The sequence below is a fragment of the Ptiloglossa arizonensis genome, chromosome 1 (genome assembly GCF_051014685.1).
Source record: "Ptiloglossa arizonensis isolate GNS036 chromosome 1, iyPtiAriz1_principal, whole genome shotgun sequence".
Taxonomy (NCBI): domain Eukaryota; kingdom Metazoa; phylum Arthropoda; class Insecta; order Hymenoptera; family Colletidae; genus Ptiloglossa; species Ptiloglossa arizonensis.
Genome location: NC_135048.1, coordinates 18,124,405 through 18,151,361, shown reverse-complemented (window position 1 = coordinate 18,151,361; position 26,957 = coordinate 18,124,405). Strand labels below are relative to the sequence as shown.

The 26,957-nt window shown below is 43.9% G+C and overlaps 2 protein-coding genes across 2 annotated transcripts in view; both read right to left on the bottom strand.

Moving 5' to 3' along the window:
- Positions 1-26,957, bottom strand: part of Orb2 (cytoplasmic polyadenylation element-binding protein orb2) — a 183,531-nt gene that overhangs the window by 103,794 nt on the left and 52,780 nt on the right. The window lies entirely within an intron of this gene.
- On the bottom strand, positions 6,387-12,230 carry LOC143145805 (uncharacterized). Its single transcript, XM_076309553.1, has 2 exons — positions 7,383-12,230; positions 6,387-6,824 (listed from the first exon to the last, which is right to left on the bottom strand). The coding sequence occupies exons 1-2, from the start codon at positions 7,826-7,828 to the stop codon at positions 6,713-6,715; spliced, it is 558 nt and encodes a 185-aa protein (XP_076165668.1). The 5' UTR covers positions 7,829-12,230; the 3' UTR covers positions 6,387-6,712.

Here is a 26,957-nt window from a genome sequence, read left to right as displayed (position 1 = left end):
AAAGAGAGATTTGGACAATAAGAAAGAAATTAAATTCGATCGTCGATCGAAATCAACGATCGTTTCGTTGAGAGCTCGCGAGGACCGTCGATCGAGAAAACTCGTGGAAAAATCGCGCGACGCGAATCTCGTTCGTCTCGTCTCGTTTCGCACGCGATTCACGCGCAACGTTTATGCAACTCGTCGAACGATTTCCTCGATTACGTCAGGTAGCCAGTCGCGGTGCGTCATCGGTGTACTTGAAACGAACCGTCACCGATCGACGGAATTTGCTCGCCGAAACGTTGCAACCGGCGCTCTTTCGGGACCGTTCTCGAAAGTCGGTCGAGGTTGTCGCAGCCGAGGCTCACCGATCGTTAAGAAACGATCGAGCAGCGTTTCGAGCGACCGAGGGGAACGATCGGGCGAACCATTTTTCGGTTTCTCGGCCGACTTGTTCCAGCTTCGCGATCTCGACTCGTTGGAGATGTACCGATTGCTCTGTATGAGAGTGTAAACGGGGTGAAACGTCTCGAGAAATTTTTTTTTTCCTTATCTTTTTGCCATGGAAAATTTATTGTTAGAGTTAATCGTGGAATGGAAATCGAATCGAGGAATTTTCTTTCCTCCATTTTTTCGCTTTTAAAAATCTATCGTTAGAGTTAATCGTCGAACGGAAATCGAATCGAGAAATTTTTGAATTCTTGCATGATTATTAAGCGGATAGACTCGCGAGAAATATATTAAATATTTTGTATGCAAGTGTAAACGGGACAAAACGTCTCGAGAAATTTTTTTTTTCCTTATTTTTTTGCCATGGAAAATTTATTGTTAGAGTTAATCGTGGAATGGAAATCGAATCGAGGAATTTTCTTTCCTCCATTTTTTCGCTTTTAAAAATCTATCGTTAGAGTTAATCGTCGAACGGAAATCGAATCGAGAAATTTTTGAATTCTTGCATGATTATTAAGCGGATAGACTCGCGAGAAATATATTAAATATTTTGTATGCAAGTGTAAACGGGACAAAACGTCTCGAGAAATTTTTTTTTTCCTTATTTTTTTGCCATGGAAAATTTATTGTTAGAGTTAATCGTGGAATAGAAATCGAATCGAGAAACTTTTGATTTCTCGTATGATTATTACGCGGTTCGATTCGCGAGAAATATATTGAGTACTTTATATGCAAGTGTAAATGGAACGAAACGTCTCGAGAAATTTTCTTTCTCGTATTTTTCGTTCTGGAAAATCTACCTTTAAAGTTAATCGTGGAATGGAAATCGAATCGAGAAATTTTTCATTTCTTGTACGATTATTACTCGGTTCGACTCGCGAGAAATATACCGATTACTTTGTATGCACGTGTAAATGGAGTAAACGTCTCCAGAAGGATCACGTGCCCCATTTTTTGCTCCGAAAAATATACCATCGACCACGATCGCGTTAAATTGTGGAACGAAAATCAAATTGGTAGAAAAACTTTCGATCTCATTCGACTATCGTCGCGAGCGTTACACCGATTATTTTCTATGCACGTGTAAATGGGAGTTTCGTTTCTCTAATTTTTTGCTCACGAAAAATGCATCGTCAAAGACAAACGCGTTTACTGGTCGTAGGAAACGTCGACCGGTACACTCGGTGTCCCATTTACGTTGCATTTCCTTCTGGCAACGCAAACGACCAGGACGACGGTGACAGTTTCAACAGCGATCGATACAACACCCTTTCTCGCGTTCCTGGCAAAAGAGAAATACGTCCCATTTCTGTCCATCAAGCAGCCAGCGCGGGAGGAAGACGCGGACAAACGGTGCCAGGACGCTATCGATTACCGGGACACGCAACATGGTCTCTTCGTTCCGCGTAACTTTGGTCGGTGATATTCGCCAGAGGGGCGAGAGCGAGAGGAATAGGGTGTGCATGTGTGCGGGTTTCTCTTTTCCGTCTCTCCTTCCCCGCCCATCCCGCGGGCATCGTGACGTTTCGCGAATTGGCGCGCCTTGCGAAATGAAAGAGGCGCGAAAATATGGAGAATACGGAATATACGAAAATTACGAAAAATACAAACAATACGGAAAGTACGAAAATTGGGGAACATATGAAAAATACGGAGAATATAAAAAATACGGAAAATATGGAAAATATGGAAAATATGGAAAATACAGAAAGTATGAAAAATACGGAAAATACGGAAAGTATAAAAAATACGGAAAATATGGAAAATATGAAAAATATGGAAAATACGGAAAGTACGAAAAATACGGAAAATACGGAAAGTATAAAAAATACGGAAAATATGGAAAATGCGGGAAATACGAAAAATATGGAAAATATGGAAAATACGAAAAATATGAAAAATATAGAAAATACGGAAAGTACGAAAAATATGGAAAATACGGAAAATATGAAAAATACAAAAAATACGGAAAATATGGAAACTACAGAATATATGAAAAATACGGAAAACACGTTAAGTACGGAAAATACGGAAAATATAGAAACCACGGAAAATATGTGTGTGCGTGCGCTCGCAATCCAATAATCGAACAAGGTTACACTATTTTAAGTGTAACGTTGTTTCGCGCAACCCACCGATCACCAGCTCCTCGAGAAACATGTGACGCAACGACGCGATAAGAGACGACGCAAAAGCGGATACGATAAGAGACGACGCAAACTGTCCGCCGCCGCCGACCGAGCAAATTTACTCGTAACGTTACACCGTTGATCGACTTTGCACCGTTCGACCGTTCGCTCGATTCCCCGTCGACCACGTATCGTCTCGCGGTGCACGAAGATTACGCGACGCAAGGACGAATCCTTCGTTTGTTTACTTTACGTAAGCGGCTCGAAGCGATCCGACGCCGCTTCCACCGGAAGCAACGGGAACGACGAAAACAAGGTACGCGCGTCGCGCCGAAACCGCGAACGAGGAAGCGGGAAGCGCGCGAAAAACACCGGGAATCGGCGAGCAACGAAGAACGAAGGACAGAAGACGTCCCGTAAAACGCGGCGATGCGTTGCACGAGCCTATAGGCGGACGGAAGGAGGGGGGAGGGGCGAGCAACCCGGAACGAAACGCGTTCTACGGTTCCGCGCGCGGAGGGGGAGAGAAGGAGGTTTTCCCGAGGGGTAGGGTGAAAAGTTGCGCAGGTCAGGCGGGTCAAGGCACTCCGGCGGTCGAAATACAGGGTGGGCCGAAAGTCCGGGCACGTCCGACGATTAGATATCGCTTCCGAAGGAAACGAAGTCGTCGGCGTTGAATTTTAATCGGGAAAACTTTCTTTCTTCGTTCGTCGGGGATCTAGCGTCGACACGGTTCGAGGCAACGTTTTTTTCTTTTTTTTTTTCTTTTTCTTTCTTTCTTTCGTTTTTCGTTTTCGACGCAGCCGATCCGTCGAGAAAAAAAGAGAATGCATCGTATCCCGTGGACCGATGCGCGATTTTCGGGCCACCGTGTATCCCGTGGCACCTGGGACCCCGGGGCCTCGGGGCCCGGAGCTCGAAACGGTCCGTTGTTTTGCGGTGGCGAGCGCGCGCGTGCTCCGCTCGGCTCGAGCGTGGAACAGGTGTACCACACCTGACCCACCGGAGGGACCTTTTAAACTTTAAAGGGCCCCTCTTTCGCGAGAATCTATGGATCCGTGCGTTCGAGCATTCCGACGCGACACGAACCCGACATCTTCCCTGGCACGTGCACGCGCAAGCGTCCTGCTTTCGATCTGCCTCCATCGGCGGTCGCGAGGGCCGAACGGAGATACACCACCTCGTCTCGAGTCGCTCGCCCGATCGAATTCTACGCTCGAGTTTACGTTTACCGCGTACGCGTTCCACCGTATCGCGCGACACCGCGAAACGCGATCGAGATATGCGCGTTTCGTAACGCTGAACGTTCAAACGCCGAAAAAATGTTGCCTCGCGTTCGACGATCGTTTCGAAACGAACAATTTCGACGACGAATCGTACCGAGTCGAGGATCGCGCAACGAGCCGACGCGTATCGAAAACAAAGAATTGGAATTTTCGATCGAAAACCGTACGGTGAGCGTCGCTGAGATACTCGGGGCTCGAATTTTACGCGTCGAACCTGTCTTTGTTTATCGACGGCCTCCCACCTCGGACCGAAGCGTAGGCCAGTCGCGAGGTGCGATCACGTGGCGGGACACGCGCCGGCTCTCTCTCGGCTCGAGCCGAAAACGGACAGGCTGCGATGCGTTGCGTCACAGTCCCGGCTTCGCGGCCGCGGTCACCGACAAAATTCGAGAGAACGGGCCTCTCGGAAACGAGGCTCGCGTACCGGCGCATATAGTAAGAAAGTAAATAAAAAGCACCTTTGTTGAGGAACGCGGCGGTCCATGGGTAAATGTCGGCGGTCGAAGGTGTCTCGGCCGGCGCAGCACCGTACGCGCGAAACATCTTCCCACCGGGTTCTCTTCTTCTTCCGGTTTATGGGCCACGAACACCGCCGCGCACGTTCTTTGGCTCGATTCTCCGCGAGCTGCTCGGTCGACACAGTCGCGAAACTTCGCCGGTGTCCCGTGCTCGCGAGCCCAGCCCTCGTCGCCCGTAAACTCGTTCTCGCGCAAACCCGCCCACCGTCGAACCGGCCGGCCACTGTCGCGCACTTTGAACCTCTTCTCGCCGATCGGACTCGATTCTCGTTGCGTACGGCACACCGCGGTGGGCACGGAGCGACTGCGCTCGACGGGACACGCTGGCGGCTATCGGAACATCGGAGGTTTCGAATTCGTGCACAACACACATACGGACAGGAACGATACACTGTTTGACGAGCGAAACCAACGACGAGTCAGGGAACCACCGGACCAAGGCACCACCGAACGACCGGCGTACCGTTTACCGATGAACCCTGGATAAAGCCTCTTCCCTCCTCCGCTATCGGGACCCACCGTGCACCGTCGCGAAGATGTTCGACTCGGCGAGCCGTCGACGTCCGTCCTCCTCCTCCCCCTCCGCCCCCTCCTCCTCCTCCTCCTCCTCCTCCTCCTCCTCCACCTCTCCTCCCCCTCCTCCTCCTCGACTATATTTTCGTTTCCCTGGTTTCGTTCGGAGCACGGACACACACGGTTCGCGTTGCCGTGATTTCCCTCGCGAGAAACGGCTGGCCGCGCGTCACGGCCCAGAACGCGAAAGAGGGTTTGTTGCTACCGAGAGGTTACGCGCACTGGCTCGATCGAGCGAATCGTCGCTCGCTCTCCCTCGCACTCCTATCTCTGTTCCCCGTTTATCCTTTGCCCGCTTCCTTCGCCGAATCGCTCGCTCGGTCCGTCGACTTCCGGGCAAGCAACGCACCAGCGAACCGACGGTTTGTTTTTTTTGGAAAAAGGCGTGGTTACGGATGCGATTACACCGACGGTTAGCGAGTGCAAGTGGCGAGTGCGGTTGCGCGATACCCGAACACGAGATGCGATGCGCGCTGCTCGAAGCTCGCTGAAGGAATGGCCGCTCCGCGATGGTCCCCGGCCCCCAGGCGTGGGAGGAAGCGGGTAGCGTGGCAAGGCGCGGCGCGGCGCGGCCGGCACAGTACAGCGCGGCGCGCGTGTCTGCGTGTGTGTCCGCTCGCCACGGACGAGCACGGAGCGGAGTAGGAGAGAGCGCGCGCGAGAGGGATCGATGGCGCCGACGAAGCCGCCCGAAACCGCTCGCCGACCAGATCGAGCGAGAACGAACCGCTCGACAGACGGAGACGCACTGATTCAGCCACGCATCGTGCGCACACGCGCGCAACTCGTACACTTGTACACGGCCGTACAGTCGGAAAGAGAGAGAAAGGAAGAACGATCGAGCGAACGAGAGAGAAAGAGAGAGAGAGAAAGCGCCAGGGACGACGAACGAGCCGAGAGAGGGAGAACGAATGATAGGGACGTAAAACGATCGCCGAAAGCCCCGAATCCGAGCTTCGTCGATTCTTACGGTCGACGATCGCGAAACCCTCGAAGATACGTATCTCGAGCCGAGAACGACGAAACGGAGACGCGTTTCCCCCGATTTTCCGAGAAAAGAAACAAGCCGGTGGAAACAACGATGCGCGCGAAACGATCGTGGACGATGGGTCGGGCGCGCTCGTTCCGGTGTACGCACCTGAGCTCGAGTGGTGGTCGGCGTTCGTGGTTGCCATGGGTTTAAGGTGGGGTGCGTGTCAAAGCGGTCGAGGGAGGAGAAGGAATGGTAGGGAGGGGAACGGTGGGGGTGAGTGACGGAGCGGTGAGGCAAGGGGGAGCCGGTCGGAGATAAAAAAGGAAGACAGTAGAGGCTGCACGCATGTGCGTACAGAGGCGGGAGCGAGATCGACGCGCGGAGAAGGAGCGAGTGCGACGAAGCTAAAAATGGGAATCGTCTACGTATGCACGCGCTCTCGTACGCGCGATCCCCCGTTGGACGCGCTCGCGTTGCCTCGCTCTCACCGGTTCAGCATTGAAACGCGATGACTCAAATAACGCGCGTGTGCGGCTCGACGGCCCGTCGGTGTACCGCGTGCACCCATCGTCTTCGATGCACGCCCTGCCGGATCGACGAAACGTCCCCCTATCCACGATCGTTTCGAAAAATTTACCATTCTCACCGTCCACGATTTTCCCCCAATTGCGCGCGATGTTTACCACCGCCGCGAGCGACCCGAATCGACTACGAAGAAACGAGGGGAATCGAAATTCGATGCGCGCGCTGCGTGCAACGCGAGAGAAGCGCCTCCCGTCGCGGGCCGGAAGGTCGTCGGAATTATTCCTCGATCTTTCGGTGGGAAATCGTAGCCAGATGGCACGACACGTGCTCGATTACTCGCCGATCCTTTGTGCCGGCCGCGGATAGGCAGCGCGCGCGGACGTGCACGCTAAAAACCAGGGAAATAACAAAAAATTATCCATCGCGTCGGCCGAACCCGTGCTACGACGACGCGGAGGAACTCGATAATACGCCCAAGGTTGTCTGCTCGCGAGCGTGCGTTTATGCGCGCATTTCTACGTACACGTGACACCGTGCAAATAATACGCGAGCCTCGTTTCGGATCTTTCGAGACTCGCGGAAAGCGAACCGACCGCGACACTTTTCGCAAACGACCGAGGAAGTGGCACGATCGTTTTCACTAGCCGGGGGAACGAGGAAGTAAAATTCCTGTCGCCCTGATTCCTTGGTCCGTTCGAGTTTCGAACTCTCTATCTCATATATATATATTAAGAATCGTGTTACGAACGAAGCAACACGAATTAACCTTTTCGCTCATCTGTCGCTCCGTCCGACTCGTCTGTACGTACGCGAAATCCGCGTTCTCGTTCGCGTTCGCGTCGATTCGTATCACGCCCAAGGTAGCAACGTTTATCGTCGTTACAATTTTCGATTCGCGTTGACGCGTCGTTAGCCGCGTTTACGTAACGTGACGCGCGTTCCTAACCTTTGCTTTCGCGGCGACGATGCCGCAATTCCGCGTTTCTTTCGTTCCTCGAAACATAGTCGGGTGGGTGCAACGTCGACGATCCGATAAATCCGTTTCGAGTATCGTTCGACGAGTACGGAGGCACTCGGTGGTCCGCTGGGATCGCGTTTTTCCTCGTTCGATTCGACGTATCCACGACGGAGAGATAAACTCGTTGCCTCGCCGAGGAAGTTACCAGTCGTTTCCTTCCGAGCGTAAACGAATCTTTCCGAATTCGCAGTCCTCTCTCTCTCTCTCTCTCTCTTTCTCTCTGCTAGCCAGCGTTCGTTGGACCGAGCCCTCGACGAGCTCGTAACAATTTCGGGAATCCCCTCGCGATTAAATCGGCAGACGGGAGACACGGAGAAAGGGCCAATGGCCTCTTCGGAGGGAGAAAGAAAATTGGAAACATCGACAGCGGACATAATCCAACCGATTCTCGCGCTTGCGCGATCGTAACCTCGGACGCGTTCGTCGTCGCGAGCGTTTCGATCGTCTTCGTTCAAGATTCGGAACGAGCGCAGGTGCGTGTGGTCGTTGCACAGTCGGTCGGCGTTATCTATGTGTAACGACCGCGAGAGGTGCACCGACACGGAGGATGGCTCGGTTTAATCAGTGCCCAAGGTTAAACGACACAATTATTAACGCGCGCGCTCGTTGCGACATCCGCGCGTTCGCTCGCTCGCTCGCTCGTTCGCTCGCGACTCGAGTCCGTGTCAATACAGGCGTTCGTGTGCGTTTTGTGACGCACACCCGTTACATAACCACCGAGTGTCGGAGTAACCGTGCCCAGGAGACTTACGCGCCTCGGGTCATCGGGGACTCGCGCGCGTACCACCTTCTGTTTACCGCGATCGCGACTCGGTTACGGCCCTCCCCCACTCCTCGCTTCACCCAAAACTCGACCAATAGAAAATCTCTACCGCTACTCTCGCGAGTAACGACCGCGCGTCTATTTATTCCCCGTTCCGTGTTCTTCCTGCCCTTAACGAGCGAACGCCGTCTAATAACCGAAAGCTCGCCCGGTCCTCCACTCTTAACGAGGGTGAGACGCGATCGCCTACGACGGAACCGTGATACTTTACGAGATTCGAGTCACGGGGAACTCGTTATTTACGAGCTCGCGTTAAACGCGAGCGCGCGTGGAGCCGCTATCTCGTGCGTCGAACGAAACGCGGCCAAAGCGACGCGCGAGATCGACGCTTGCGACACACGTCTCATCGTCGATGGGCATAAACCGGTGTAACGAGGAGGGGGGAAGAAGCGGCAGCGTCTATCACGATAAATTATGAATCGAAGAGGGAAGACCAACGACGACGACTGCGACGCTCTGTTTCGAATTATATAACGGAAGTCACGGATACGCGGATCGCGGATTATCGTCCTCCCTCGAACGATCCGATAAAACCGGTAGCGCGACGCGAAAGAGAGAGAGAGAGAGAGAGAGAGAGAGAGGATCTCAGTTGTCAGAGTTTAACGCCAGCGGCGCGGGCGTCGAAACGACGACCAGTTTATTTTTCGAAGAGCGAAAATACCTCTTCCTCGTGATACTTTCTCATCGGACGACCGAGCTTTTGGCCCTCTCGCGCTTACGATATTTTGTAACCGATCGTCGACGATTCCTCGTTTACGCGTCGAACACCACGGCGCTCCGATGTTACAACGATTCTCTAAAGCGCTTACAAGACACGAAGTCCAATACTTGTAAACTTTTAAGTGGCATTACTCGCGTAAGTAATGCTACGAGATAAAAAGAACATCGATAAATTATCGATTATTTTTTCACATCGTGGACATCTTTAATATTTGTAATTTTTTAATAGCGTTATTCTCCTTAGTAATACTATGAAATAAAAAGAACATCGACAAATTATCGAATGTGTCTATTTTTTACACTACAGTTCGAATAAATATCGTGGACATCCTTAATACTTGTAAACTTTCAAAAATCATCGCTCTCGATAGTAATAGTATAAAATAAAAAGAACATCGACAAATTATCGAATATGTCTATTTTTTACACTACGGTTTGAATAAATATCCTCATTACTTGTAAACTTTAAAAAATCATTACTCTGGTTAATAATACTATGAAATAAAAAGAACATCGACAAATTATCGAATATTTCAACTTTTTAAACTACGGTTCGTACAAATATCGAGGATCACCCTTAAGTACGGAAAACTGACGCGACGTTTAACGAGTTACCGAGAAACGTCGAACACGACCGAGTCGAACGAGACTTGCGCGCGCACCTCCCCGTAGAAAATTAGCGCGCGCGTAAAATATGCTCCAAGTTTCCAAATCCACGCCGTCTGTTCGGGCGTCTAATCGATCGGTCTTTTTCCACGATTCGTAAACTACTCGTTTTTCTTTACTGTGTACGTTCCCAACGAGCGAATTTCGACGTGAACCACCGTACCAATCGAATCGTGCGCACGACGCGACAAAAAAGAAACAAAGAATGGAAAAAGATTTCGAATTCGATCCGATCGATATTTGTTTCTATCCTCAGTCGCGTCGAATTTCGTCCGATCGACATCTTCCTTTGTCGTTCGTCGCTTCGAGTGTTATCGAATCGGCTGTTTCTTTATCTCTTATCGAATCTAATTTTATCGAATCGACATCTCCTTTTATCCATCGTCGAATCGAATTTTATCGAATCTTTTTCCATCCTTTGTTTCTTTTCCGTTGCGTTGATCGCTGGGATTTGTTGGAACGCAGCGGTTACATCGAGTCTTTTTTTTTCCTTTTTTTTTCAACACTTTCCGTGCGACTGGTAGACGCGTAATCGTTGTTCCGCTTCGCGTTTTTTCCCCGCGTTCGTAAACTACGCGTTATCCCCCGTGTTTTCCACGGTGTACGTTTCCAAAGAGCTGACGAGTTTCGACGTGAAACCGCAACACGCGTCACCGGAGCGTCGAGTCCGCTTTCTTAACGTTTTCGGTTCGACGCGGACAGAGCGGAAGGTGTCCGCCGCACGAGGAATCGTCGACGCGAGAACCGATATCGAAACCGTACGGAGAAACCGATACTCGCGCTTACGGGGGAACCCTTTTCAGCCCATAGCGGACAAACGCGAGATTATTTTGGTTCCTCGTAACCGTTTCACCGAGCCTTTATATAACAGGTTGTGGAACGGTTATTTCTGGAGGAGTTTCGATCCCCGATCGGAGATGACGCGCGACGGTTCCTTTAAAACGAGCGTGTACTTTTAAAAATAATCCACGAACCATTTGTCGCTAAAACGGTGCAAACGCCGCCAATGGGACACCGAGGAGAGACATAGAGGTTAGAGGCGTTGTCGAATTGTATTCGAAGGTATTGTTTTGGAGGTCGAAACGAAACGACGAAGCGACAAAAGAGGAAAGCAACGCACGAAACGTTCCTCGGGCGAAACGGCTGGCCCCTTAGCTAAAATAAGCGGAAGTAAGCAGCGCGAGCGGTTCTAAATTTAGCCGCCGCGGCGACGTGTGCTCATCCTTCGGCCTCTCTCCGCTATTACGCCGCCAGCCTTGTCCGTTGCATATCGGCCCGCTCTCCGTCCTGTGCCGGTTTTCGTCTCGCGAGTCTCACGCCCTCCCTGGCTCCCGATACGACGCGGCCGCCTTAAGCCGCCTTGGGCCGACTTCTAATGCTACGTTTTCACGTGACGGTAACTGCCGTCGTGACAGACCAGCGATTTCTCGATTATTTCTACATAGTTGCGCGTTACGTACGTTACTTAGGGATACTTTGTACTAAAGTAATTTTAGTACCGTTTTCGAAACGGTAGAGTTCGTTACTGGAAAATAGAAAGTTTTTGTGTAGCGATTTTTTAATTATTTTTGCAAAGTTGCGCGTTACGTACGTTACTTAGGGATATTTTGTACTAAAGTAATTTTAGTACCATTTTCGATAGAGTTTGTCCCTAGAAAATCGAAACTTTTGGTATATCGATTTTTTGATTATTTCTACACAGTAGTGCGTTACGTACGTTACTTAGGGATACTTTGTACTGAAGTAATTTTAGTACCGTTTTCGAAACGGTAGAGTTTGTTACTGGAAAATAGAAAGTTTTTGTGTAGTGATTTTTTGATTATTTTTGCAAAGTTGTGCCTTGTATTCGTTACTTGGGAATATTTTATAGCAAATTAATTTTAGTATTGTTTTCGAAATAATAGAGTGTTACTGGAAAATCGAAACTTTTTGTATAGCGATTTTTTGATTATTTTTGCATAGTTGTGCCTTGTATTCGTTACTTGGGAATACTTGATAGTAAATTAATTTTAGTATTGTTTTCGAAACGATAGAGTTTGTTACTGGAAAATCGAAACTTTCGGTATAGCGATTTTTTGATTATAGTTAGTATGGTTTTCGAAATGATCGAGTTTTTGCCTGGAAAATCGAAATATTTAGGTTACCAACGGTGATAAAAGTTGTGACTATCCTGACGCGAAAACAAGACTGTTGTACAATCAAACGAAGGCTAAAGTGATAATTCTTACCGTTACGTGGAAACGTATCTTAAACGTCGTTGCGACAGTGTAGCGATTTCTCGATTATTTCTACACAGTTGCGTGGTTGCGTTGGTTACTTTTGTAATACTTTGTAATAAATTAATTTTAGTATCGTTTTCGAAACGATGAAGTTTGTCGTTGGAAATCGAAATGTTTAGGTTACCAACGGTGATACACATTGTGGCAATTCTGACACGAAAACAAGACTGTCGTACGAAGGCTAAAACGACGACTTTTACTGTCACATGGAAACGTACCCTTAACTCTCGCGACGGTACAGAAGTTTTTCGATTATTTCTATACTGTTGCGTGTTAGATTCGTTACACTTAAAATACCTTGTAATAAAGTAATTTTACTTGTAGTAAAGCAATTTTACTTATAGTAAATTAATTTTACTTGTAGTAAATTACTACCGTTAATTTTACTTGTAGTAAATTAATTTTACTTGTAGTAAATTACTACCGTTTTCGATACGGTAAAATTTGTCACTGAAGGAGTAAAATTTTCAAATTACCTAGTAGTTAGAGTAGTGACTATTACCGTCACGTGAAAACGTACCTTAATCGAGTATCGAGCAGCGACAAAAAAGAAACAAGAGATAATCTATACTCGATAATCTATAAGCGACAATATGTCGCTTTCATCGACTAGATTGTTCGAAATTGAAGTCAGTTCGCTGTTTGTTGTACAGCACGCGTCTATAACTGTTGTAGATAACAATCTGTGACAAAACGTGTAAGGCTGCCCCCTAACAAGTGTCGCGTAGCAAGAAAATCGTTCGTTAATAGAACCGACCACAAAAAAGAAACAAGGGATAAAAAAAAGATGTCAGATTACGTCCAATTTGAACACGACCATATATTATCCCTTGTTTCTTTTTTATCGTATTGATATTTCGTATTGATTTTTCTCTATACAATACCAGTCACGACGTAGCTCAATTTCACGAAATTACCAATTCTCGAAGCGCACTAACGAACGATTGTATGGAATAAACAAATGGAAATGTATAAAAAGCTTGCATCGTTGGTCGAGGAACGGAAAAAGATGGTTACAGTGCTGACGTACTTGTAAAATAATTTGTCATTTTCTCGTAATTGACGAGTCAAGTGGTAATCGTCGAAACCATTTGACGATAGTAAAAACAGTGTTCTTGTCGATAACGTGTAGTTTACACAATTATTTTCAGAAAGGGAAAACAACCTTCACGATGTCGCGTTGAAAATTTACTATTTTCGATCACGAAAATTCGATTACTATTATCGAATGCTATTCGATAATCGGTCTATGGACACTGTCGCATTATCGTACGACCGATCGACATCGGTTGGGTCAACGAACGATTTTGTCGCTGCACGACGCTAGTTAGGACGCGCCTTAGGGCGCGTACATAACAAACATCAGGAGGAATTCCGCGTAGCGGTGAACATTGCGTTTCGATGCCTCGAACGCGTATTCTCTTCACTCGCCTCAGTCGTTGGTTTCAATAATTTTTTTTATCAATGTTCGTGGAACATTCTCAGTACATAATGGTGTTAATTTAAGATGTTAAATTTCGTTTTTTTCGAGCTATTTCTTTATAATTTATCAATACTTATTTCTACACTGTTGCGTCGTTGAGTTCGTTACTTTTGTAATACTTTGTAATAAATTAATTTTTAATTTCTTTATCAATGTTCGTGGAACATTCTCGGTAGATAATGGTGTTACTTTAAAACGTTTTTCATTTTTTCGAGCTATTTCTTTATAACTTATCAATACTTATTTCTACACTGTTGCGTCGTTGCGTTCGTTACTTTTGTAATACTTTGTAATAAATTAATTTTTAATTTCTTTATCAATGTTCGTGGAACATTCTCGGTAGATAATGGTGTTACTTTAAAACGTTTTTCTTTTTTTTGAGCTATTTTTCTATAATTTATCAATACTTATTTTTACACTGTTGCGTCGTTGCGTTCGTTAATTGTGTAATACTTTGTAATAAATTAATTTTTAATTTCTATTATCAAAGTTCGTGGAACGTTTTTGGTACATAATGTTAATTTAAGATGTTTTTCATTTTTCGAGCTATTTCTCTATAATTTATCAATACAAGGTGTTTTTCCTTTCTTTGAATTCTTTCTCTATAATTTGTCAATGTACGGTATTTTTCGTTTCTACCACTTCGTTCTCTATAATTTGTCAATTTAAAGGAGTTTTCGTTTTCTCGAGTTCTTTCTCTATAATTTGACAATTTGAAATATTTTTCATTTTCTCGAATTCTTTCGCTATAATTTATTAACGCAAAGTTTCCAAGTTCTTTTCCTATAATTAATTAATACAAGGTTTCTAATTTTTTTCTCCATAATATGTCAATTTAGGATAATTTTCAAATTCTTTCTCTACAATTTGACAATTTTAAATATTTTTCATTTTTTCGAATTCTTTCGCTATAATTTATTAGTGCAAAATTTCCGACTTCTTTCCCTATAATTAATGCAAGGTTTTCAATATTTTTCTCCATAATTTGTCAATTTAGAATACTTTTCAAATTCTTTCTCTACAATTTATAAACATAAGTTTCTCCACTTTTTCCTCCACAATTCATCGATGTAAATTCTCCGTCATTTTTCTTAACAATTTATCTACGCAAGATTTTCGACATCTCTCTCAATAATTTACCAACTCTGTAATTTGAGTAATAAATCAAGTTACTAAAAAACTTCAGTCCCTCGACCGTTCCCCCATAGAACGAAACTCGACGTACTTCTATTCGGTATGCACGCGGCCTTAGGGTCTCCCGTTCGAGGACCGATACGTAAGCGCGTGTGCGCGAACACGAGGGACCAGCTGACTGCCAAAACAGCTGTGGCGATACACGATGATGCATCGTGGGTCGCGGTTCGTTCGTTCGTTCGTTCCCTCGTGTTCGCGTAGAAAGAGACCGTGATTCAATTTCGCGCGCGCCTCTTCCGGGGCTCGATCGCGCGAGCGCGTCCGACTACGTTTCTCGGCTGGATTCGACTCGCGCGATCGTGTCTTCTCGACACCTCGACGGTCGCGGATCCGTCTCGACGATGATTCTCGACCATTGACGAAGTTCCACGAATCGACCCGATTCCTCGCCGACGAGAGAGGCCACCGATAATCGTTCCCGCCTCGGTGAGAGACCGGCCCGAACGAACCTGAAACACGGGCCTATCGCTCGTTTAACGCGATACGCGCAAAACAATGAGTTGCGTCAGCCACCGGAACGTTATACAATCCTGAATGCGGCATTGTTAATTGTTATCGCGTTCCTCGACCATGGAACGCGGACTGCGTTCGACCGATGCAATTCGGATAACACACCGGTCCCCGGGCACAATGCCCCGAATTCTTCGCGAGTCGACGCGTAACCAAACTTTAACCAAACAATAGAGGAACACCGTTTTACGATGCGATCGATCCACCCTGTGACGATCTACGTTGAAGATGAATCCCGTGCGATCACGGCACGGGGAATTACCGACGGAGACCGATTTATTTTCGGCGGTCTTACGCAACCGAACAATGTCGGTCGACGACCGAACGCGAAACCGTTAATCGTTTATCCGCGATTTTCGGGCGAAACGTCGCGATTCGCGTGAATATGGGATGCAAACAATTGAATAGTATCGAAAGGATGTATTATGGATGACATCTGGTAAATTGTATCGATAGAACAAGGTGGACTTATTGTTGCTTCAATGTAGAATCGTTAATATGAATTGTTCAAAAATTCTCGAATTATGTAATTATTTTAATTATGTTACAATTTTCGAGCAAAACGTGTTCGCGATTCTCGCGACCTAAACACTGGAACAGTATCGAAACGAGGTAATATGGATGACATCTGGTAAACTGTATCAATAGTACAAGGTGGACTTATTGTTACTTCTCTGTAGAATCGTTAACATAAATTGTTAAAAAATTCTCGAATTATGTAATTATTTCATTTACGTAATGATTTTCGAGCAAAACGTGTTCGTACTTTAGTAAACTATAGTAATAGAACACGGTAGACTTATTGTTACTTCAATGTAGAATCATTAACATAAATTGTTCAAAAATTCTCGAATTGCGTAAATATTTTATTTACGTAACGATTTTCGAGCAAAACGTGTTCGTGCTAACTATATCAATAGAACAACGTGGACTTATTGTTACATCAATGTAGAATCGTTAACATAAATTGTTCAAAAATTCCCGAATTGCGTAATTATTTTTTTTACGTAACTATTTTCGAGCAAAACGTGTTCGTACTTTAGTAAACTATAGCAATAAAACAACGTGGACTTATTGTCACTTCTCTGTAGAATCGTCAACATAAATTGTTAAAAAATTCTCGAATTGCGTAATTATTTCATACATTGCGTCGCGTAAATGTTACCGTGTATCCAATCATTGCATCTATCGTATCTGTAAACAAGCTCTTTGAACATTTACCGAATTTCTTTATATTGTATTATTCGTAAAATCATTTCGTTTTCCAAAACGAAGAACATGTCATTTAATAAAATATTTATACATTCTAAAAAAATCGTGTTTCATTTTCACCAAAAAAAAAAACACGAAATGACTTTCCAAACAACCCAATAATATTCCACTCGCTCCACCGTACTTATACAAAATAAATAATTCTATCCATCAAGGATTAAATAATAAAACTCGTTACTTCTGTAAGTATGTTACACTATTTTTAACTCATTCTCATTTCTCTACAATATTCGTCACCAAAGAATGATTATCGGGTCAGTCACCCGACTTTGTTGCCACAAGTTTCACCCGACTTCAATACCATATTTCAATAATTGCACAAACGCAATTCTTCGTTTGGAATGGCCACCGGTTGATTTCACTCCGTTCGACGTATTTCGTGGAAATACGAAACGACGCGATTTGAAACTCTTGGCGCTTTATGAATTTAAACTGGTGCGACAGAAGCGACCCGCGATACGCGCAATAAATTTTAATAACATCGACGCGTCGAGCGACTCCGCACTCGATGATTTGCAAACGCTCCACCGAGTACAAATGTCGCGCCACTTGGACGATTCGATATCAAAGATGGCGGCGGTGACGCTTCAAAGTTTCGTCGCTCTTATCGCGAAACACTGTGTTACACGTTAAGCGATAAGTAAGTGAAAAAAGAAAAGAAAAAAGGAAGAAGAAAGAAAAGTAACGAATCACCGTGCGTCTTACGTGCAAAGTCACGATTCGAGTCGCGGAACAAAAACAATGATCCATCGTTCCGCGAAGCGAAAGTCGCCGCTCGACGATTAGGGTAGATGTTCCAATTACCGCCACTTTAAACTTATCGCGTAACTTCGTTCAATTACTTCGGTGCTTACTTAATCTAAAAATCGTTCCAGATTGCAACGAAACGTTTTGCTGGACGTCTCCCTCGTCCGCAGAAATCTCTGTAAAACGTTCCACGCGTTCGAATCGTTCACCGATTAATCGAAAACGCGAAACAAAGTCCAACGTCCCTCCACGTATCGTCGCTTCGAATACTCGTCGAATGGAAACCATTATTTTTACATATTAACGATCCACTTTACGTAACGGACGCAAGACGAATAGTAAAATTAACGTCTTCGCCGCGTTGCGACGATCCCTGTACTTTCTACTTACGTTAATTGCGTTTTTTTTATTTTTTTTTTTCTTATTCTCAAACGTCGCATCGCGTCGTTTCGCGACACGTTCGCCCCGCTGCTGATATTTATTTTTAAGCATCGAGCGTAAACAAACACGCAACGTCCGTGGATCGTTACGTAAAAAAAAAAAAAAAAAAAGGAAACAAACAAAGTGCAAACGAGCGATTAAAAATCGTTTCGTTCGCGATTTGTGCGTAAGTTTCGTTATCGAGTAATTTTCACGGGTACTTGTTGGTACCTCGTGGAAAATTCGTGAGCGGATTTTCTTTTCGAATTTCTATTTCGAGCATCGGAGCACGCGCAACGACGACAGAGCCAACCGGTCGATAACGCGTGGAAAGGAGCAGCCCGTGGTTAAACGCGTTTACCGAGGAAACCAGAAAGGGAAAGAACTGCCGTACTACGGCAGATAAGGCGAAACACGCCTAAAAACTGATACGGCCGGTGCGCTACGAGGAAACCAGCAACGTTTCGTACTCAGGTCTGCGCACGCGCGCAACCTGCACGCGTGACCCGAAAAAAAAACCGATCCGTTCGCGATGCCTCGCGCGCAACCTGCGCGACTCCACGATTTCTACGGACAGATAACGACTTGGCACCACTTTTTTCGAATCGAACGGGTTCTTCTCGGCCATTGTCGAGAAACGCGCGTGTACACACGGGGACGAATTCGTCTCGCCCTATTTTACGCGTGGCGGCGAGTTTGTAATTTATTAGGTTCCATTGTCGTTCGAATCGAATGATTCATCGTTAAAGATCGAGATGTATTTGTGTTGATCGTCGAGAAACGCCGATTACGTTTCGAAGTTTTGAATAACGAACGTTAAGTAATCGAAAATGGGATACAATATTTAAATGTGTATCTTGAAACGAATTATCGTTCGAATCGAATGATCTACTCGTGTAGATCGTCGAAAAATGCCGATTACGTTTCGAAGTTTCGAGTAACGAACTTTAAGTAATCGAAAATTGAATACAATATTGAAATGTATATCGTGAAACGAATTATCGTTCGAATCGAATGATTCATCGTTAGAGATCGAGATCTGCTCGTGTAGATCGTTGAGAAACGCCGATTATGTTTCGAAGTTTTGAATAACGAACGTTAAGTAATCGAAAATTGAATACAATATTGAAATGTATATCGTGAAACGAATTATCGTTCGAATCGAATGATTCATCGTTAGAGATCGAGATCTACTCGTGTAGATCGTCGAGAAACGCCGATTACGTTTCGAAGTTTCGAGTAACGTCAATTACGTTTCGAAGTTTTGAATAACGAACGTAACCAAAAATCGAATACAAAATTAAAATCTATATTGTGAAACGAAATATCGTTCAAATCGAATCTACTCGTTAGTAGTAGTATTATACATCGTTAACGATCGAGATCCACTCGCGTAGATTATTATTATTAACGAACTTGAGTAACCGAAAATCAAATACAAAATTAAAATCTATATCGTAAAGCAAAATATCGTTCGAATCGAATGATTCATCGTTAACGATCGAGATCTACTCGAATAGATTATTATTATTAACGAAGTTAAGTAACCGAAAATCAAATACAAAATTAAAATCTATATCGTAAAGCAAAATATCGTTCGAATAAAAATGTTCCATCGTCAAGAATCGTAGATCGTCGATTCTAAAACGATGTATCGTCGATTTCGATACTTTTGTTTCACTTCTTTTCGATCTTTTCGTTTCACTTTCACGCGTATCGTCCATCGCGCGTGGAAACATCGTTCTAGTTTCGATGTTTCCTCGAGACAAGTAATCGAGCAAAGAAACGCGAAATATGAATTCATTCCATCGTGGTCCCGCGATCGAGAAACGGAACGGTGCTTTTAAAGGTACGCGTATTAAGTAGCTGTCGGTGATCGCGCTGAGTCTTCCAGAACAATTAAACGCGACACAATGTACATATGTACATAAACGCGTCGTGACAAAGTGCGGTTGCGCCGGTCATATAATATATTCAATGAATACAGATACGATACCCAATACGCGCTCGCTCGTTCGCTCGCTCGTTCGCTCGTTCGCTCGTTCGCTCGCTCGCTCGCGGGTATCCTTGAATTTATGTAACGGTCGTTCTTCCACTATTTGTCGGGCTTCTTTAGCAGCTCTCTCTCTCTCTCTCTCTCGACGAAGGTTGCACGATAGAACACACGGTTGTGTAAGAATTTTTGTCGTTGCGTTTTCGCTCTCTCGCGAATAAATGGACGGTCCGTGTTCGACGAAGACCACTTCCGGGCAAAAGGAGAGGTTACGTGGTTGCACGACGATTTGGAAAGGACAGCGAAAACACCGCTGGCGGAAGGAATCGCGGCTCGCACGGGCGTCGAAGGATCTCGCGTTATCGTTGAGTAAACCCGATAATGAACACGAGAACGAACAGAAATTATACACCGCGATATTACGGATCGACGATGGAAACCATCCAGGGAACCGATGGTTCCTAATAACCGCGTTTCTCGATAAATCGACCGACGAAGCGTTCCAACGGAATCATCGTCGTGGTACACTCGTTGCACGTGCATACATAGTTACTTGAAAAAAAAAAAGAACTCGAGGATTTCGCGATTACAGGGAAACAATATTCGGTGCATCGTTTCTAGACGTTCCTGGTTTCCGCGAACGCGAACATTCTCGACGAGAGTCACGTACTCTGTGTCCCGCAAGAACGTCTTCGCGATATCTTCGAAACTCGACCCACACTGTGTTTCCACGAGTGTGGGAATCGTTACAATTTGAACACGTACGAGACTCTCGTATACGCTTTGGTTATGTTTCTTTCAGGTTTGTTTCTAAGGTTGTCGAGAACTGAAGTTTTCGAGTTGAACCCCTGTGCACGCAAAACGGTTTGAGATTGTTTTTCTGTGTAGTGATTCGAAAGGACTAAACACGAGTTTTGCAAGTGGTGCAAAATATTGGATCGTTCGGAAAGTTATTTTGATCTTTTTTCTTTTTTTGGTGAGAATGAAAGAGGATTTTTTTAGAGTGTAGGAACGTTTTGTTGGATTATATGTTCTCCATTTTGGAAAATTAAATGACCAATAGTTGTGCAAATAGTTAGAGTTTGTTGAGAAGTAGGTTGATGGATACGAGAAGAAAGAAGTGTCGATGATGTGGTATCGTAATTTTAGGAAAACGTAATTTTGAGACTGCATTTGGCGAGCAACGAGCGAAAGTGTTGAAAGAGACGGTAGGGGTCGGAACAGACCCAACTAGAAAGCGGGTAAGGTCCTTTCTTATTTCAAGAGAAAAGACAATATCGAATTGAGCAATGTTGAACCGAGAAGTGTCGAGAGAAGAATCGCGAAACGTTGTAGAGAGTCGTGTCGCGTTATTTATTGTTATTCAGCTATTATTAAAGTATTCATTATTTGTAACTCGATAAATTATATTACAATGATTTTCGATCGAAAACTGTGGTTCTTAATGAAACTTAAACTTAAAGGGAAACGTATGTTAAAATTAAGAACACTTACAGACCGAATTTGTCAAATACAGAATTCATTATTATTAGAAAATACTTAGAAAAATTGGTAAAAAACATGCCAAGAAGATGGACTCGCTACTAAGTAAACGCGTATTAGTGTTTTGTACGTGTACTAGATTTATATAAAGTTCTTTTACGAATAAAATCGTAATTTTTGTATTTTTACGAAAATAATCTTACAAAACCGAGTCGTTTTTTTTCCCACAGTGCTCTTTAACATTAGAAAGAACCCCCAAAGGAGTCGATTTTCCCTGTTTCGAACATCTTCTCGAAGCTACTCGATTATTAGCAATTCCCTACAATATTCGCGGACAATTATTAAAATAGACACCTAGAACTGCCAAAGGGGTCAATTTGCTCAGTTTCGAACTCCTCTTTAAAATTACTCGATTATTAACGGTTCGTCTACAATTATTAAAATAGACACCTAGAACTACCAAAGGGGTCGACCTGTATCGAACTTGCCTTTAAAATTGCTCAATTATTAACAATTATTAAAATAGACACCTAGAACTAGCAAAGTGGTCAGTTTGTTCTGTTTCGAACTTCTTAAAATTGCTCAATTATTAACGGTTGTTTACAGTATATTGAGTCATCCCATAAGTAATGTCGTTTTTGACGGTGACTTTCGGTGACAAAAAATTAATACATTTATTTTCAATCATGGATATATCGACCATCAGTTTCGATCTACTTTTCCCATCTATCGATCAACTATCTTATTCCATTCTCGAAAAACTTCTACAATTTTTAATTAAAATACTCATTTAGTGCTGATTTAACATCCTCGCTGTTGTTGAAATTTTTTCCACTTAAAAAATGTTGCATCGACCGGAATAGATAATAATCGGTTGGGGCGAGATCCGGAGAGTACGGTGGGTGTGGCAGAAGTTCCTAATTGAAATTTTTTATTTTTTCTATCGTTATCTTTACTGTGTGTGGTCTAGCGTTATCGTGGTGGAATGGAACACCTTTGCCATTCACTAACAATGGTCGTTTTTCCACTAACGTTGCTCGAAGACGTTCAAGTTGTTGGCTGTAAATCTCAGCTGTTACGGTCCAATTTTTCTTTAAAAACTCCAAATGAATAATTCCTCTAATATTCCACCACACACGTGACAAAACTTTCCAGGGATGAAACCTTTATTTTGGACCACTGTAAAGATGATCGACCAGGTGACAGTCATTGACATTTTCCTTTGGAATTACAGTATAAGACTCACTTTTCACATTGGTAATAATCTGATCGAGGAACGAACGATTATTTCGTCGATCTCGCAGAGAAACAGAAATGTTCACGAGCTGGATACAGTTAGAAACAGTCTGTTAGAATACAACAACATTGAACCATGCAGTACTTGAGAAGTGAAGGAATGGTGGATGAGCTCGATACCAGCTTTCCTATTTTTTCCATTGGTATGTCGACGTGATCGTTACAATCTGTTCAGTTGTTCGTAACCATACTCCGCTGCACGACTGTAATATATTTATCTAAAAATAAACGTCCTATTTACATTTTCTCTTGTGCTAAACAATTTCCTAATCCCACACAGTCAGTTCACACGATACCCATTTTCTCAATTTCGATACTCTTCCCAATTGTATTAAATGTCTATGGACAGTACTACTATTACTGCTGCTAATCTCTCAGCAATTTCATCTGTAGTTAATTGTGGTTCTAACTCGATGAAAGCTTCCAAAGCCTCAGAATCGAACGCTTTTAATCGACCGGATCTCGATTCGTCGGAAAGCTCAAAGTCACCTTTTCGAAATTTGGCAAACCATCTTTGACACTCTCTCAAATTCAAAGCACGTTTATAGTACACTTCACAAATATTGTCAACCGTATCCATAGTTGTACTACTTTTTTTAAATTCATATAACGTACAATGTCGCGAATTTTGGCAAACTATCTTTGACACTCTCTCAAATTCAAAGCACGTTCATCGTACACTTTACAAATATTTTCAACCGTATCCATAGTTGTACTACTTTTTTTAAATTCATACAACATACAATGTCGCGAATTTTAGCAAACAATCTTTGACACTTTCTCAAATTCAAAGCACGTTCATCGTACACTTTACAAATGTTTTCAACCGTATCCATAATTGTACTACCTTTCTCAAATTCACATAACGTACAATATCGCGAACAAAGTTTGCAAACTCTCGTTTAAAAATTTCATATCAAACGAAAAATATCGATGAAACTGCATCAAACGCAACCGATAGACTGTCAAGAGAACACTCTTCAAGCTACATAGAAAGAAGTTTCTATAAAGATGAAGAAAATTCTATAAAGATTCAAGTCCTCGTTTAAAGTACGATACGAGACGACATTACTTATGGGATGACCTAATACATTATTAAAATAGACAACCAACGGTGCACGTAAATTAACTTGTCCTTTCTCCGTTCAACTTCGAGGGTACCTACACCGATACAAACGAGAAACTACCATGGATGGTATCGATGACAATTCCAAACGAAATCCTAGTTTCCAACGTTAATCCACGTAAATCCACGCGAAGATCGGTTCACTCGCGTTGACTCTTAACGAGGACCGTAACGTGGCGACCTTCGTCAGCGTGTTTCGTTTCGTCGAAGTAAACGTGGATCCGTGCATCGCTCCGTACCACGACAAACGTTATCGCACTGCTGGAGACCGTAGGTGGTTCGCCTCTAATTTCTCTGGAGACGCACGAAACTCGCCACCGTCCGGAGGGTGGCGATTTTTACGACCGCTAGCCGTGACTCCCCTCCTAGCAGCGTTTCTCAAACACGACCAAACCTCGCGTCGAGTCTCCTGTGTCCGTTCGAGGGGAGAATTGTCGCGAGTTGGTTCTCGAGGGTGTTTCTCATCGGTGAACAAAATTTAAGAATACGAAAATCGATTCGATATGCACCCTCCAACGAGGAGAAACACTCTCGAGAACGACTCGCGATAGTTTTTTGGCGGCGCGAGGTTTGAAGATGTTTGTGGAAGGGAGAGAACGGAAATATTAGGTGGACCGGAAAGTAATGTCGTTTCTGCGCATGTCACTATTTGATTGTCATTTGTCAGCTCATTGTGTACATTAAAGTCGTAGCAAAGACATTCTGAGGTTATAGTGACTTGTTTAGTTGTAAATAATTAAATTTAAAATTTTTCTTTACAATTTTGGGTGAAATGGCCAGCCAAATACCAGAAGAGGTACATATCCGGCATTGCATGCTTTTTGAGTTTCGCAAGGGTAGTAACGCAACAGTTGCTACCAAAAACATTTGCGATGTTTATCCAAATGCATTAGACGTTCGTAAATGCCAAAGGTGGTTTTCCAAGTTCAAATCCGGTAATTTTGATCTTTCCGACTCGTATCGATCAGGAAGACCAACAACGTTAGACAATGACGTGTTAAGTGCGGAAGTGGAAGCAAATCCGTGTCAGACAATCGAGGAATTGTCAAACAGTCTTAACCAACCTTGGTCGACCATCCAAGAATATTTGCAGCAGATTGGGAAAGTAAGCAGAGCAGGTGTTTGGGTCCCGCATAATCTGTCCGAAGAGAACAAGGCTAACCGATCCACCACATGCAACTTATTGCTTCAACGGCACAATACAGAAGCGTTTTTTGATCGCTTGATCACCGGAGATGAAAAGTGGGTTCTTTATGATAATCCAAAACGCAAAAGGCAGTGGCTCTCTCCAAATGAATCGCCACAAAGTACTGCTAAGCCAGGTTTACACCCCAAAAAGGCCCTTTTGTGTGTTTGGTGGAGTATTCGCGGCGTTGTTCATTTTGAAGTGCTGAAACCTGGACAGACTGTGAATGCAGACCTTTACTGTGAACAATTAGATCGTGTAAATAAATCTTTAATTGAAAAGTGGCCAGCGATTGTCAACAGAAAAGGCGTTATTCTGCAACACGATAATGCAAGACCGCACTGCGCAAGACGAACCTTGGCAAAAATTAATGAATTGGGGTGGGAGGTACTGCCTCACCCACCATACTCGCCCGATGTTGCACCATCGGATTTCCATTTATTCCGATCGCTTCAACACTTTCTAAGTGGCAAAAGATTTGCAAATTTGGATGATATTCAAAATGCCATCTCTGTATATTTTGCTCAAAAACCAATTGATTTTTATCGATCCGGCATTGAAAATTTGCACACTAGATGGCAAAAGGTTGTTGATAATGAGGGTGATTATATCATTGATTACAAATAAAAACTCGTTAAAAATTTATGTGTTTGAATTTAATGTAAGGAAACGACATTACTTTCCGGTCCCCCTAATATAAGGAGTGGGGAGAAGCGTTTCATCCCGGGCCTGCTAGTGGACTCATCAGTAAGGCTACCTAGCAGGCCCTGCCTTATACGCCGGGACATTGGAAGATCGGTAAGAGGTCGTATATATATCGATCGAAGCAGGTACGGGAACTTGCGGGAAACGGTTGGTGGTGAGTTTCCCTCTGGTGGCAAGCGTAGGTAGTGCCGCCACAGTTTTATTCGCGAGTGGACAAGAAGCTGAACGATCTCGCTCACTTCAACAGGAGTTCGAAGCTTGGCGAACATTGAGAGAAATTTTCTTTACTTTCTTTATTTCTTTATTTTTTCATTTATTTATTTATTCGTATGGAGGATTTATTTTTACGGATCGATCGATACAACGCGTTAGTATCGATAACGAAAGATTGGAAAACATCGGACGATGGACTGTAAGAATTCGCCATGGTGGTGATTCGGGGAAGTGGATCAGAATTTAAAAATTGTGACGTATTTCTCGGAGGAAATGCGATGCAGTCTAGGGATTCATCGAAGTGGAAATTATAAATGTTCAATCGTCTACAACTTCGAACACAAAGAACGGATCTAATAACGTTCTTCCAGTTTCGAGGGACACCTCGATCCCCGTGCATTATCCATCCGTAATCACCGGCGGTAATTCTCACGGTACTGAGTTCGAAAGCCGCAAATTTCGGAAAGTTGAGCGGTAACCCTCTCTACAAGTCGCTTATACGTACTTTGTCTATTGGAGCTGCGAGTAAATTGGCCACATAGATGGTACAATTACCAAATGCGTTTCAAACCGATCGATTGTGAAGTATTCGTACAAAGTAAATAATAATTAATCCAAATTGTCCCGTTATTTTATACCTCGCGCCGAGTATTCTCTCGTTTACCGTATACTTTCACTTTTATCGTGTATTCTCTCGTTTATTGCACGCTCTCTCTTCGCGACTCTCTTTCTCGTAACAATCATAAAACATTCTCACCTAGTCCTCCCGTATATGAAAAAAACATATACATTTCTCTCCAAATACATAATATGCAATGTATACATAATATACATAATATATATATATACACGCACACACTATCGCTACGCTCTTTAAGCTACACAGAAAGAAGTTTCTATAAAGATGAAGAAAATCCTACAAAGATCCAAGTCCTCGTTTAAAGTACGATAAGAGACGACATTACTTATGGGATGACCTAATACATTATTAAAATAAATAACCAACATATACGTTTCTTTCCAAATACATAATATGCAATGTATACATAATATACATAATATATATACACGCACACACTATCGCTACGCTCTTTAAGCTACACAGAAAGAAGTTTCTATAAAGATGAAGAAAATCCTACAAAGATCCAAGTCCTCGTTTAAAGTACGATAAGAGACGACATCACTTATGGGATGACCTAATACATTATTAAAATAAATAACCAACATATACGTTTCTTTCCAAATACATAATATGCAATGTATACATAATATACATAATACACACACACACACACACACACACACACACACACACACACACACACACACACACACACACACACACACACACACACACACTATCGCTACGCTCTTTAAGCTACATAGAA